The sequence below is a fragment of the Juglans microcarpa x Juglans regia genome, chromosome 3S (genome assembly GCF_004785595.1).
Source record: "Juglans microcarpa x Juglans regia isolate MS1-56 chromosome 3S, Jm3101_v1.0, whole genome shotgun sequence".
NCBI classification, from domain to species: Eukaryota; Viridiplantae; Streptophyta; class Magnoliopsida; order Fagales; family Juglandaceae; genus Juglans; species Juglans microcarpa x Juglans regia.
In genome coordinates this window covers 7,113,969-7,128,036 of record NC_054599.1, presented here as the reverse complement: position 1 = coordinate 7,128,036, position 14,068 = coordinate 7,113,969, and the positions used below count along the sequence as shown (strand labels likewise).

At 32.4% G+C, this 14,068-nt stretch overlaps 1 protein-coding gene across 2 annotated transcripts; it reads left to right on the top strand.

Moving 5' to 3' along the window:
* Nucleotides 1-9,104: 9,104 nt before the first annotated feature.
* LOC121258269 (protein IQ-DOMAIN 1-like) lies at nucleotides 9,105-13,679 on the top strand. 2 transcript variants are annotated; one of them, XM_041159732.1, is made up of 5 exons: nucleotides 9,105-9,307; nucleotides 9,810-9,911; nucleotides 11,105-11,398; nucleotides 12,274-12,651; nucleotides 13,027-13,679. In XM_041159732.1, exons 2-5 carry the CDS (start codon nucleotides 9,831-9,833, stop codon nucleotides 13,582-13,584), a joined length of 1,311 nt encoding a protein of 436 aa, XP_041015666.1. In that variant the 5' UTR covers nucleotides 9,105-9,307; nucleotides 9,810-9,830; the 3' UTR covers nucleotides 13,585-13,679. The 2 variants fall into 2 exon arrangements, with proteins under 2 accessions (XP_041015666.1, XP_041015667.1); XM_041159733.1 differs by lacking the exon at nucleotides 9,105-9,307 and adding an exon at nucleotides 9,320-9,602.
* The last annotated feature ends 389 nt before the right edge of the window (nucleotides 13,680-14,068 follow it).

Here is a 14,068-nt window from a genome sequence, read left to right as displayed (position 1 = left end):
GCTAGGTATGACCGAACAAACAAAAAAAGGAAAATAATTTCTGAGATGAAGAGAAGGACACGAGATTCTTAGGGAAGGATCATAGAATGGTAGAAATGGTTCGAGATTTTTGGGAACATAAGAAAGAATAAGCTGAGCAGGCTTGATTTCATCTTTTTCTTCTACAACAACTGCATCTTCCTCTTGTACGTCACATATTTGATCTTCAAATTGATTGAAACTTTCTTGAAAGTTGCTAGCAAAATCGTCAAGGGACTGTTGAAATACTTGATGCATTTTGTAGTGACTCTCCCAAAAATCCTTCAAATGTTGTTGAATAATATCGAAGCGTTGAAGATTGTGTTCCATTAGCTCTTTGATATTGAGTAAAGATGAGATGATGTTTTCCATTCTCAGGAATTGATTAAACTTATGCCAAGAAAAGACTGGCTCTGGATACCACTTGTAACATGCCTGATGGTGGGTGATTGGATGACTAGAAAATATAAGAAAAAATACGAAAAAATAGGTCACATTCGAGGTTGACCTAGCCTCCAAGAAAAAAGAAAGAGAAAGCAAAATAGGGAAATATTCTCATTAACGTTCTGGATGCCCTTCCCAATGAATCCAACACCATTACAAATACTCATCTGCTCTTACTAACTAATGGGCCCAAGGCCAATCTTGACCAAACACTCAAATAAGAACAACACATATAATCCTAATATCTCTATATGGGCCATGACCCAAATCAACACTAATATCAACACTCACTTGTAAATATCATAAATGTCCACTAGCCAACAAGCCCAGCCTAACTGATCCCATTAAGCCCCAATGCCTTTGGTTCATTGCAGTGCAGGTACAGAACCGTGACATCATCCCTCATTGACTCTCTCTCTCATCTCGATTTCTCTCATGTCTGCTCTCTCTCTCATTTTGATCTTTCTCTCATCTCAGTCTTTCTCTCTCATCTCCGCTTTCTCTCATTAGCTCTCTCTCATCGTCTCTCTCTCAATTCGGTAGTAATTTTGAATTTGAAAAATATGTGGTTTAGATGATATCACGTAAGGTGTGCAAAAGTGGCTGTTCCCAACAGTAGTTGATCCCAATATTTTTCCAAGCAAATATGACTTTGATTTTGCACATACTGTAGCTAAAACACACTATTACATCATTTTGCCTAATCTAATGCCGCTTGTTTTTATGTTCTATTTCTTTTTTTCTTTTTTCTGTTTTTGGCATTTGCCTATTTCGTTGAAGTGTTTACCTGGATTCTAATTCATATGGGTTCACACACACACACACACACACACACATATATATATATATATATATATATATATATATATATATATATTTTTTTTTTTTTTTTCAAGTAAATTAAATAAGTAAAAAATTTTGTAGTAGTGTTTGTTATTTTTAAAATGCAAATAATTTTTGGTTAAAGAGGTAGATATTGGAGGCCAAGAGATGCATTGATGTTGACATAAAGACCCTATAAAATTTCTCATTTCATATATAAGTATAAGTATAAGAGAAATACTTTAGCTACAAAAACATCTCACAAAAATAAATTTATAAATTAATATGGCTTAACATAGTACATTAAATTGTAATACTATTTTTATTATAAAATAGATCTAATATACTACATCAAATAATGTCAGTTTGTGAATTAATTTTTATGAAATATATTTATAACTATAGAACTTCTCTAAATATAATTAAAAGGTTTCTTTTGTGCCCAATTCTTCATTAAATAAGACACTTGTCATAGAAATCCAAATTATTCTCTTCACTCTTATCTTCCTTGTTGTAAATGATCGGCTTGTCTCGAAAGGCCTAGTCCAACAGGAAAATCAGATATAATTCATTTAACTTTTTGATATTGAGAAGAAGATTTGCCCAATACGAAACCGATAAAGGGAAGAGGGATGGGCTAAGCCCGAGGAGGCCCTTTAAATACAATGATTGGTCAAGTCACTTGCTCAGACTACAATCCACATCGTCGGACAACGAGTACGCTATATTAAATGATCTGGAAAGTCAGCACGCAACGATAGGGCCAAGCGTCCTCTCACCTTTATGGATAAGGTAGTGTGCGCGCCTCTCATCGCATACCTGCCGTATGGGATAGACTGGCGACCCACACACAATGTGGCAGGAAGACAACTGACATGACAGGAGAGAAAACCTACCACGAGCATAGTGCCTCGTACACCCCTCCACAATCTGCCAGCAGAGAGTGGGGACCAACACAATCGTGTATATAAACACGTCCTGGACTCAGGTAAAGCTCTTGAAACATTTTTTCTCCTTATCATTCCCACACAAAGAAATTCAAGGTTTGGGACCTTAGATGAGACACAAAATTCAGATTTGATCTCATTTCATATCATCTCATTTTATTCCCAAACATAATTCAAATATAAAATTTTCAAACTAATCATTACAACTTTTTCAAACTAATCTTTATAACTTTTTCAATATTTCAAATAAAAAATAATTCATATTTTTTCAAATTTTTAAATAAAAATAATATTATAAAACTATATGATTGAAATATTTTAATTTAATAATATTTTTTATTCAACATTTTCTCTCTTATTTTTTAAAATCTAAAAAATACTCAACTTAAACTATCTTACTATTATTCACAAACTATCTTATTATTATTCATAAAATTTTCATCTCATTTTATTCTCTAAACAAACCGACATCGGAGGTGACCCTTATCACCCTGAGCCGTCGTCTCCTTGGGTCTTGCAAGTCCTGCAGGGAGGAAATGCCGAGTTACCCGAGATACGAAACACGAATTCAACAAATACGATCAAATATAAAGCCTCAAGGGTGCCATATTCTGGGAGTCCAAACAACATGATTGAAAGCATCTAGATAGTACCAAGACTTATGCCCCGGCCTTTAATCCGAATAAAGTTGCCCGTCCTTTGACCCACGATTCAAAATGAGCCTTACGTTGAGACGCGAACATCCCGATGTTATGGTTAACTGTAGTTCATTCCCTAGTTGGGTTAGGGGAACACAAGGGTGGTTGCCTTCGCAAATCCAACCTTGTTGACAAGGTCCACAATAAGTTCTTGGATGGTAAATTGATATAGGATAAAAATTAAAAATTAAAAAAAATATTATTAAAATATTATTTTTATTTGAAAGTTTAAAAAATTATAACGATTAAATATGATGAGTTAAAATTATTTCACCATCCAAATTAGGCCTTAGAATAAGAGATCATTTTCCCATTCAAATTGAAGCAAACCAATGTCTTGTCGGCCTAGATAGAAGTTGTCAAAGATAAATAAATGCAAAGAAAATTAGCAATCATTAAATAAATAGAGTAATGCTAGATACATCATACATATTAAAAATAGTGTAAGTCTCAGTACTTCTTTTGAAAAATAGTGAAATTTACTATTAAAAATTAATATTTTTATATAAATATCATATTTATCTATTTTCTTGAAGAAATGTGCGAGATTTACATATTTTAAGACTATAAATATCATTTTTCAAATAAATGCAATATCAACCAATAATTTATCCTTTCTACCCAAAGTAAATATTAAGAACTAAACCTAACCCAAAAATAAAAACAAAGAAAACTAAAACGATTATGTAGGCATATTAATATAGATTAGTTGTACCAAACTTTAACAAAATGTAAAGGAATGTATATGAGTTATGTTTAATCATTACATGTAGTTGAGATATCTTCGTTTTAGGTATAGTTGAACCACAATTCAAAACCTCCTCATTCATTCTTTGCCCATACTCCACATTTATAAACTGATTTTCAAATGCCTTGGTTACGATTGAGGTTAATTGTATCGACAAACATCGTTTTTTTCTGTCTAAATTTCCTAAAAGTAGTGGCAAAAAAAAAAAAAAAAAAAAAAAAATCAAATAAACCCAAATTATCTCATGATTAGTACTGAAAAAAAAAACGAATTTTACACCAAAGAAAAATTCTTGCAATATTCTACTAAAAAATGTGGGTGAGAAAAAAGAAATGAACAATTACAAATAAAATACTTTGAGGAGGCCAAATAGAATTATTCGATTTCTTCAAGTGAGGAGGCCAATTACAAAATACTTTGAGGATCTTGCTTCCATACATACAAGGAAATTGACTAGCTAGATGTGAAAAGCATTAAAGTGCGGTTTTGATAGTAAGTTGAGATGAGATGAATTGCGATAAAAGTTGAAAGTTAAATAAAATATTATTTTTTTAATATTATTATTGTTTTGAAATTTAAAAAAATTGAATTGTTTATAATTATATTTTTATAAGAATTTAAAAAAATTATAATAATTAGATGAAACGTGTTTATATGAATTGAGATTACTCTTATATACAAACTGGGCCTAATATTGGTGAGGTGGGAGTGTCTTCACTTTGGAAGTTGAAACACCAAATCCAAATATTTGACTTCCTTTTTAAATTAATTTAATTTCATAAATAGACCATTTCAAAGAAAAATATGAAAACCCCGTATAAATAAGAGCTTAAAACCTTTAAGAAAAAACCTCCAGATATATTAAAAGAATAATGCAAATTATATTTATAAGTTGGTATTTATCATAACATACATAGGAAAATGTTTACACGGAATAATTTAATTTTAAAGAGAAATTTTAAATCTTATAAATAAAATCTTATATACTATTAAAATGATGAGAATGTTCTATTTTACACACCGACTTAAATAAATAACTCAAAAAATAAATAGGAAGGGAATCATTTGGAATGAAATACAAAAGAAGTTCTTTAATCCTCAATCCCTTGTAAAAGTCTTAAAAGTGCATGGATTTTTATTATGTCATTAGTAAAAGAAAAATGATAAACATAGTCACTTTTCATAATATATTATACAATCATATTTTAAAATTAAAAATATTTTTATTAAATACTTTATAAAAATAACATCATTTTATAAATTTTTTTTAAATATATGTTGTAAAATATATTATAAAATGTATGGTATGATATTATTATTAGGTTCCGTTTGGATTGAGAGTTGATATAAGATGAATTGAAATAAAAGTTAAATAAAATATTATTATAATATTATTTTTTAATATTATTATTATTTTGAAATTTGAAAAGTTAAATTTTTTATTATATTTTATATAAAAAATTTAAAAAATTATAATAATGAAATAGAATGAGATGAGATGAGATGGGAGAAGATTAAATTAAATAGAATTAAAAGGTACGTCGATTCCAATAATTACTACTTACATTCATAAATATGCACGTGCGAATAATGCGGCTTTGATCATCGGTAAATGGCAGCCATAAAGCACGAAAACATGATTACGTTGAAAAGGGCTTTTCACCGAAATTAGTAGAAAAATCAAAGCAATGCTGGTCCGTACACAACTAATTAAGACCACTCTCCTAATTCCCAAATGCTCAGTCTCCGCCCTTTAAATGCAAGCAAGCAAGATAAGCTGGCTGCCTTGTATCATTTTTCTTCTATGTTTTTTTTGGGGTATAAAGTAGTTACAGGCCATCTACCCAATAATTAGCTGAACTCTTTTATTTTCATTTCCAGGTCTCAACCTCAAGGTTACTTAGGTCTATAAAATGTGGGTGACATAAATTAAGAGTTTCACTTTCACACCTATTTATGTGGTGGCCTCCACTGTTCTGTCCTGCCCTCTATCTTAGGTCTTTGAAACAATGATATATAGAGAGAGAGAGAGATTAGACTACGTACAGACTAAAGAAAAAGAAACCATACAAGTGATGCTAATTGAAATCGAATTGAGATCACGATGTTCATGCTGCTCAGCTAACAAAGAGAAAATTAAAGAAAAAACAAATGCGAATGATTTGTTTTGGCATTGAACTGGTAATGGGTAGTTCTTCACCAGCCTCCATCAAACTGGCTCATTTAGTTTATTGAATGCGCTTAATTCAACTGAATTCGATTTAGATTTATATCTTTTTTAATATCTAAATACTTAACTATCAAATCATTAAACTTATCTCAACTTAAAATCTCTTTATACGTGAGACAGATAATATTTTTCAACTCAACACCTCTTTACCTGCCGGACTAATAATCTTTTTTAATTTCTCATAAATATATCTAATTCATCTTAACATCAAAATATATTTAAACTCATCTTAGATGGATCTCACATAACTCATTCTACCATCTCAAATGATTTATATATCAAGATCTTTGCCAACTAAAAAAAGGGATCCTATGAAAAATTATACTTTTTCCAACTTGAGTTTCATTATTTTTCAAAAAATTTGTACAAATATTTGCATATTCTAAGCCTATATTTAATACTATTCTATCATTCAACTTTTTGACGTTCAAAATGAAACAAAATGATCTATTAGCTAACTTTTGTTTTTTCTTTTGACTTCTTCTGTTGAGCTTTTGAGAAGTCCCTACGACCAACATTTGTTACCATCATTTTTTAGATTGATTTGTGGCCAATTATCTGTCTTCCCGTGCATCTATGATGGTGCGTGGCAACCATGGGCTAGTGGTATGGAGGCGAGGCTGGGTAGATTTGGAAGATATTGACGTGGGGAATCTGTTGATACAACACGTGTAACCGATGGAGGCGTCGTGGCACGCCGAGCTTTTTAGCACGCTTTTGCTTCATCCCAGTAGATCAGCTGCTGTAGAATGGTATGGTGGGGTGCGTGTCGACTGATGGTGGTCAAAGTGCAATAAATCTGACCAAAAATCGAACCAGTGGAGGGGAAAAAAAATACTACCATAAAGGTGTATATACAATGTGGTAATGAAAAAGGAGAAGAGATGAAGGTGAGAGCCACACACTCACCCTCTCTGCCGAAGACATTCGAAGAGATAAGTTTTCTATAGGAAAGGGAGAGTTTGTCTTTCTAAACATACAAAAGTCGCATTTTTGGAATCATTTGCTTATGTTGTCTTTTTAAGTTCCGTTTCTTTCGCCCCACGGGGCGGGGATGGGAACCTGAATAGTAAAATACAAGAAGTCTAGGATACATTGTACCACCAACCAGTTTAACCCATTTAAAATCTAGTAAAACTAAGATTATTTATATAAGAGTAATATTGCTAAGTACTTTAGAGCAAGCCTTTTATAAAAAGTGGGTCAAATTAGAAGGAAAAAAAAAATACTGTTTACACTTTTTATGGTGGAATCGGTCACATTTTCACAAAGGAACTGCACGAGATTTAGGTTTTGTTTAAATTCAAAATCTATCTCAATTCATTTAATTTTATCATTACAATTTTTTTAAATTTTCATATAAAATATAATAAGCAATTCAACTTTTTCAAATACCAAAACAACTTTTCCAAATTCTTATACAAAATATAATAAATAATTTAACTTTTATTTTACTATTCACAAATCATCTCAACTCATCTCTGAATCCAAACCACTTCTTAGTCTTCGTTTGTTTTTACAGATGAGATGAGATAAGATGAGTTGAGATAAAAATTGAAAGTTAAATAAAATATTGTTTAGAATATATATTTTTTATATTATTTTTGTTTTAGAATTTGAAAAAATTAAATTATTTATTTTATTTTGTATGAAAATTTGAGAAAAATGTAATGATTAGATGAGATGTGATGGAAGTTTTTATGAAAGTGAACGAAGCCTTAAGGTCTTTTTGGATACATAAACGATTTCATTTTATCTCATATCATCATTATAATTTTTTTAAAATTTTATACAAAATATAATAAATAATTTAATTTTTTAAAATTTTTAAATAATAATAATAATATTTTATTTAATTTGTATCTAAATTTATCGCATTTAATCTGACTCTCCAAACGGGATTTACTTATTTTCTCCTGCTGTAGTGGAATGTTAGAACGAAAATGCTAGCTCTCTCAGATCATAGCCCCAATCCCACAAGTCGCAACTTTTTATGGGCTAAATGGATTAAATGTTTTTGCTAAAACGGCTTTAAGGATAGAGTGACACGAGTGTGATTTGCATTTAGTGGTACAGTTGCAACAATTATTGCTATGGTACTAGTTGGAAGTAGTTGTAGTGAGTCTCACGATCATAGGTTAGTGTAGTGTAGTGTGGGATAAAAAAGAAGACTCCAAAAGACAAAGGTTCATGCAATAATAATGAATTTTAAACCTAAAAAAAATTTTAATCACCGTATTATTATCTCACTTTTATTCTATTAAATATAATATAATATATTTATTACTATTAAATAATTATTTATTACATACTTTTTTATCATTTAATGATTATAAATATACCATATACTATTTAATATGATAAAAATAAGATGAGGGTGTGGTGTATAATAAAAGAAATATATAAATTTTGTGTTTTTTTAAATTAGAATTAATTACAAAATCAAAGTTTCACGTTTTTATAATTGAGTCCTCAATTTTTAATTTTTATAAAATTGATACATGAACTTCAAAACATTTGCATTAGGTATCCCATCAGTCTTCTATTATAATTAGAATTAATTATAAAATCAAAGTTTCACGTTTTTACAAAATCAAAGTTTCACATTTTTACCATTCGAGTCCTTAATTTTTAATTTTTATGTAATGATATCTGAACTTCAAAAAATTTACAATTAAGTATCTCACAAATCTTTTATTTTAAACTTAATCGGAGAACACATGTCACTTTTTAATTGACTAATACGCGACATTAATATCCACATTAGCCAATCAAATGCTGATACGTGACCTTCAATTAAATTTATAAGGAAATATTGGCGATTACGTAGTTGCCAATTTATTAAAATCTAGGTCTCAATTTTTTAAAAATTATGCGATTAACTCACAATTTTATTTTCAAGGTTATTTAAAAGAGCTTTGCTATCCCGCCATCTATATCACACTTGTTTTATTTTTATTTTTATTATTTTTATATTTTATTGTTATTAAATTAATTGAATTATTTTAATTATCATTCCTATACGATGATTATAATTATTTATTGAAAAAGTGGAGCTCAAATTGCACCAAGAGAGGATAGGAGTTACGTGTCATAACACAATTGGGCCCAGTCCCCATCCGTATAACAAAGTTGTATTTCGAGGTAGTACACCCCCGTGAATTTGATAAATACCAACCGCGATCGCGCGGGCTGGGCCGTAGTTACTACTCTGTCTCTGTCTTTCTGTCTCTCTCTCCTACCTCTCTCTACTGTGTGTGTGATAAAGAGCTTTGTTTACCTTTCTTTCCAAGAGTGTCGATCACCAAACCTTTCTGTGAGATGCGTGTAATGTAAGAAGATGTGAAAGCCCAAGACAAGTGACCCCAAAATCCTTTAGTTTTATTATCGAACACCTCAGGTTTGGTTTCCATTTTCAATCCATCGTCTGCTTTTGTGCTCGAGGACTGTTTTGTGTTTTGTGATCGATATCAGTTACCATAAATGATCACTCCAAATGTTTCTTTTTAGACAGCCGAGGCTCAATATTTCCTGTTTTATTTGTTTTGTAAAGTTATATCCTTTTTCTTCTTCTGTTCATAACTCAAGGATTTTATGGACTTCTGATCTTTTTGATTACTCGATGAACTGACATTTCTGGGTTGAAGTTCCTTTCCTCCCTTTTGTGTTGACTAGAGGTTAAGATGAATGAGATTGTACGTGTCGTACTTTTCATGGCTAAATGCGTGTTTTTTTTTTTTTTTTTCTCCCAAATTTGTTTTAGATCTCTGTGATTTTTGTACATGGGTCTTCAATGTTCTAACGCTGTGTTGATGATCTTCTTGTTTTTGTTTTTGGTTGACTGAAACTTTAGTTTCCAAGTTCTGACATGGGTATTTTGTCAATATGACGCCGGCGATCAGAATCCGTTCAATTAGCCAGAGATGGGGAAGAAAGGACGCAGCTGGATCTCGTTGGTGAAAAAAGCTTTCAAGCTATCACCTAAGGACTCGCCAGAGAAAAAGGTCACTTTCTATAATTTGTAAATAATTTATTTGAGTGACCCATAAAAGAAAAAGAAAAAAAAAACTAATAATTGATTTTAGTGGGATAAAATTAGAGACCTTTAATATTACTTTTTCAATTTTTATTTTTATTTTCCGATCAAAAAAATTTTTATTTTGATATTTTCTTCATTCGCATAATCCAAAACTTGGATTTTACCATCATTTATTTACAAGGGTTAGAGTATGAAACTCAGATTTTGGACAATCCTCGTGAGAGAGTATAGGACTTATTTGTTTTCTCAATGAGATAAAAAGAGATAGGATTAAAGTTAAAAGTTAAAGAACATATTGTAAGAATATATTTTTTTAATATTATTTTTGTTTTGAGATTTAAAAAAATTGAATTATTTATTTTATTTTATATGAAAATTTAAAAAAGTTGTAATGATTAATGATATGAGTCGAAGGAGTTGTTATATCAGGCAGCTAAACCGTTGTCACAATCTTTTTGTTTTTCACTTAAAATATTGTTATTTCGGCAGAGTTATGTTAATGATATAATACCTAAAACGGTCTCTCTTTCCAAATATCTGATCATGCTAATTGAAATATTGGTTCTGTACAAACAATTTTTTTTTTTTTGTGTATAAATGAGAAAGAGACATATATATAAGAAGTTAAGATTCTAAGAACCAAACCATCCAAGGGGTTTGGTTTGATTCATAAATTGGAGTTGACCAGTAAACTGTATGTATATCTGCTTCACAGATAGGGCAAGTATAGATTTTTTTCCTTGAGATCGTAGAAATTAATAAGAAGTGCATATGGTCCCCTAACGACGTTGTAGAAATTCATCAATGTAGAGGTGGTTGAGCCACATGTTAAAGAGGTTGTCTATCTCCGTTTTACCGTGAGACCATGCAATGTTAAAGAGGTGCATATGGTCCCCTAACAACATGACCAGATAATGTACGGCTCATGATATTAGTTATCTTGCAGCCTAAGCTATACATCACCCATCTTGATCAAGATGTGCTTGCTAAGTTAGATCTCCATCATCCCCAAAATATAAGCTTGATTTTAATGAAAAAGTGATATCTTTTTTGTTTTTTTTATTTTTTTTTATTTAGATTAATGATAATTTCTAGCATTTATGATGCATATCATACAAGTGTTAGGTGCTACTTCTAAGAAATTCTGATGATTTTCAGAAGAACAATGTGGAGAAATGGCATCATGCAGATGCTCCAGAGGTTGTGTCATTTGAACATTTTCCCGCTGAGAGTTCAGCAGATGTAACAAATGATGAGAGTACTGCATCGAGTCCTGTGACCGAAGATAGAAACCATGCCATTGCTGTTGCTGTGGCAACCGCTGCAGCGGCAGAAGCTGCAGTTGCAGCAGCTCAAGCAGCAGCCAAAGTTGTTCGGCTGGCTGGTTATGGACGCCACTCTAAGGAAGAAAGGGCTGCAACTTTTATACAATCTTGCTATAGAGGCTACCTAGTAATCTCCTTATCCTTCTTTATTACACACTCAAGAGTTTTTGAGTTGGTCTAATTAAAACTGATTAAAAACAATGAGATACGGTTGATATGGTTTTTTAAGTCGTATAAGACTCAAGAGTTTATTTCAACTTAAGAAACTCTCAATGGCTCTGGAACACCTAGGCATTGTAAGATATACATATAAAGTATTTGCAGGAGCTTTGCTAGGTAAAAACGATTTTGCGCATCAAACCGCGTACCGATGCTGACATGATTTTTTTTATTGAAAAAAAATAGAAGAAGGAAAATTTTGAGAGAAGAAGAAGGTCTTCTGTCTCACGAAAATCATTTCCGTCTCAATTTGTACCGTTTCATTAAACTGATGTCTTACATGTCAATATCGATGTGCGGTTTGGTGCGCGAACTTGCTTGCAAGAAGACTTTTCCTAAAATAATTTTTTGTCTTTTTTTGTGCACGAGGGTGAATATAAAATTGTCGCATGTGTTGGAACATTCATTGTTTGGCCCTGATACCTTTCTCCAAGTTCCAGGTACATGTCTACCACACATTTATTTCAGGTTCTTATTCCCATTAAAGGATAAGCAACTTGTACCAAGTCCAGTGGTCATTGGCATTGTCTGATACTCCATATCGAGTGAAATGGATTATCGATAGCATCCATTTAGTATAAAATACGAAGAATTTTTGTAATTTCACTTGCCAACATAATTGGAAATGACCAAAATACCTCATTTTTTACACTACTTAGAGTTAGACACTATCAATTTCATTGAAGTGGGAGGCCAATCGGCTTATCACAAGGTATTGGATATTATACTTTTGATGTTTATATGCTGCCATTTAAAACCTGGAAAATGGGTGCAATAATGTAGGCTCGGCGGGCTTTGCGAGCTTTGAAGGGCTTAGTGAGGCTGCAAGCACTGGTGAGAGGGCATAATGTACGCAAGCAATCACAAATGACAATGCGTTGCATGCAAGCACTGGTACGAGTCCAGGCAAGAGTACGTGCTCGTAGACTCCAATTGGCACATGAGAAACTTCAGAATAAAGTAGAAGAAGAAGAAGAAGAAGAAGAACAAAGGAGACTAGAGGAAGAAGAACAAAAGCCAAAGAGCCCCTTTAGAAGTTATGGAATGGAAGCTAGGCATGGTAGGCGTCCAAGTCCAGAGAAAATTAAGGAAAATGCCTCGAGGAAACATGACGCTGCCAAGAAAAGGGAGAGAGCTCTGTCTTCTCCTATTACCTACCAGGTTGGTGCATGGCCATTTTGATTGACATTTTAAAGGAGTTTTTATGATGAGAAATGATAGTTGCAGAGTGTGCAAGCGCCTCGCAATCAATTTGAAAAAAAATGAATATATACGGTACCTACATGAAAAAAAAATAATTTTTTAATAGTGGATCTCTACTCTTTTTCAAAGTGATTGTACTTGTACACTCTATAACTACATGCAACATTACTCTTTTATCACTCTTGAAGGAACAACTGAATTTTGACGTCCACTAAACTAATTAAAGCAATGGACAGTAGTTTTGTTTGCCAGAAGGGCCTAAAACATGTTCTTCCTATGAAGGTCCCACTTACATTGTCCTGACTCACTCTTACCTAATTGCGATGGCAACAGCAACCACAACTCTTTCAATCCGATCTCAACAACAAAGATGTTGGACCATGTTCTAACGAGCATGAAAAGGCCCAATGGGGATGGAATTGGCTCGAGAGATGGATGTCATCGCAGCCGCACGGTACCCTTGACACGGGGCACTATGAAGCCTCTTATATGGAACTTCCCACCACCACCACCACTGCCGCTACCTCCACCGTCCCCGACGACATGTCAGAGAAAACGGTAGAAATGGACATTTTTGCAGACTCGATTAAGCAACGACAATATCGATCGAACAATATCCCCAGCTACATGGCCCAAACCCAGTCTGCAAAGGCCAAGGCACGGAGTCAAGGCTCGATCAAACAGAATGGCCCAAGTTTGCCACAATGGAACCCATCAACGAGGCGAAGCTTGGTTGTCGAGTCGGGCTGCGACGCCAGCTCAGTTGGAGGTACAGCAACCTATCAGACTCCAAGAAGCCCAAGCCCAAACAATAATACAATGCACCCACATGCTAGACGGTCCATGGGCTACTACCCTAATTCTACCGGGGGGGTTGGTAATCTTTGGTGACATGATTTTGGTCTATTGGTGATCGAATATTTATTTATTACCTATGGTGTGGGATAAGATCTTTAATTTTGTGAATAAATTGTCATTGTTTTTTTTTATTACTTACTTATCTTATTGATGTTATAAACAATATTCCTGGGAGACTTGTGATTATATATATATATATATTTGAATTCAATGTATTTAGTATTGTTTTATGTAATTTAATTCATGTTATGAATAGAGGCATAAAAGTTTTCCTTTCAAATCTAGAAAATTGACCGGACCGACTGGTTTCGAGTTGGACCAGACTGATTCTAGTCCCTTAATGACACGACTGACTAATCTCTTAATCGGTCTGGTCCAAGAACCTAAAGAAATTACGTTTTCAATCCAGTCTTAGGATAGGGTATTTCACCCCAGATTGAATCGAATTTAATATATAAAATTTTAAATAATTTTTTATATGATATTTGTAATTTTTTTTAAGTATTTATATAAATTT

What these genes read in the sequence shown, in the direction of transcription:
- LOC121258269 (XM_041159732.1), top strand. Translation starts at nt 9,831, where the DNA reads ATGGGGAAGAAAGGACGCAGCTGGATCTCGTTGGTGAAAAAAGCTTTC. An exon ending in AGGACTCGCCAGAGAAAAAG is followed by an intron (nt 9,912 to 11,104) that starts GTCACTTTCTAT and finishes GATGATTTTCAG; the next exon opens with AAGAACAATGTGGAGAAATG. An exon ending in CTTGCTATAGAGGCTACCTA is followed by an intron (nt 11,399 to 12,273) that starts GTAATCTCCTTA and finishes GCAATAATGTAG; the next exon opens with GCTCGGCGGGCTTTGCGAGC.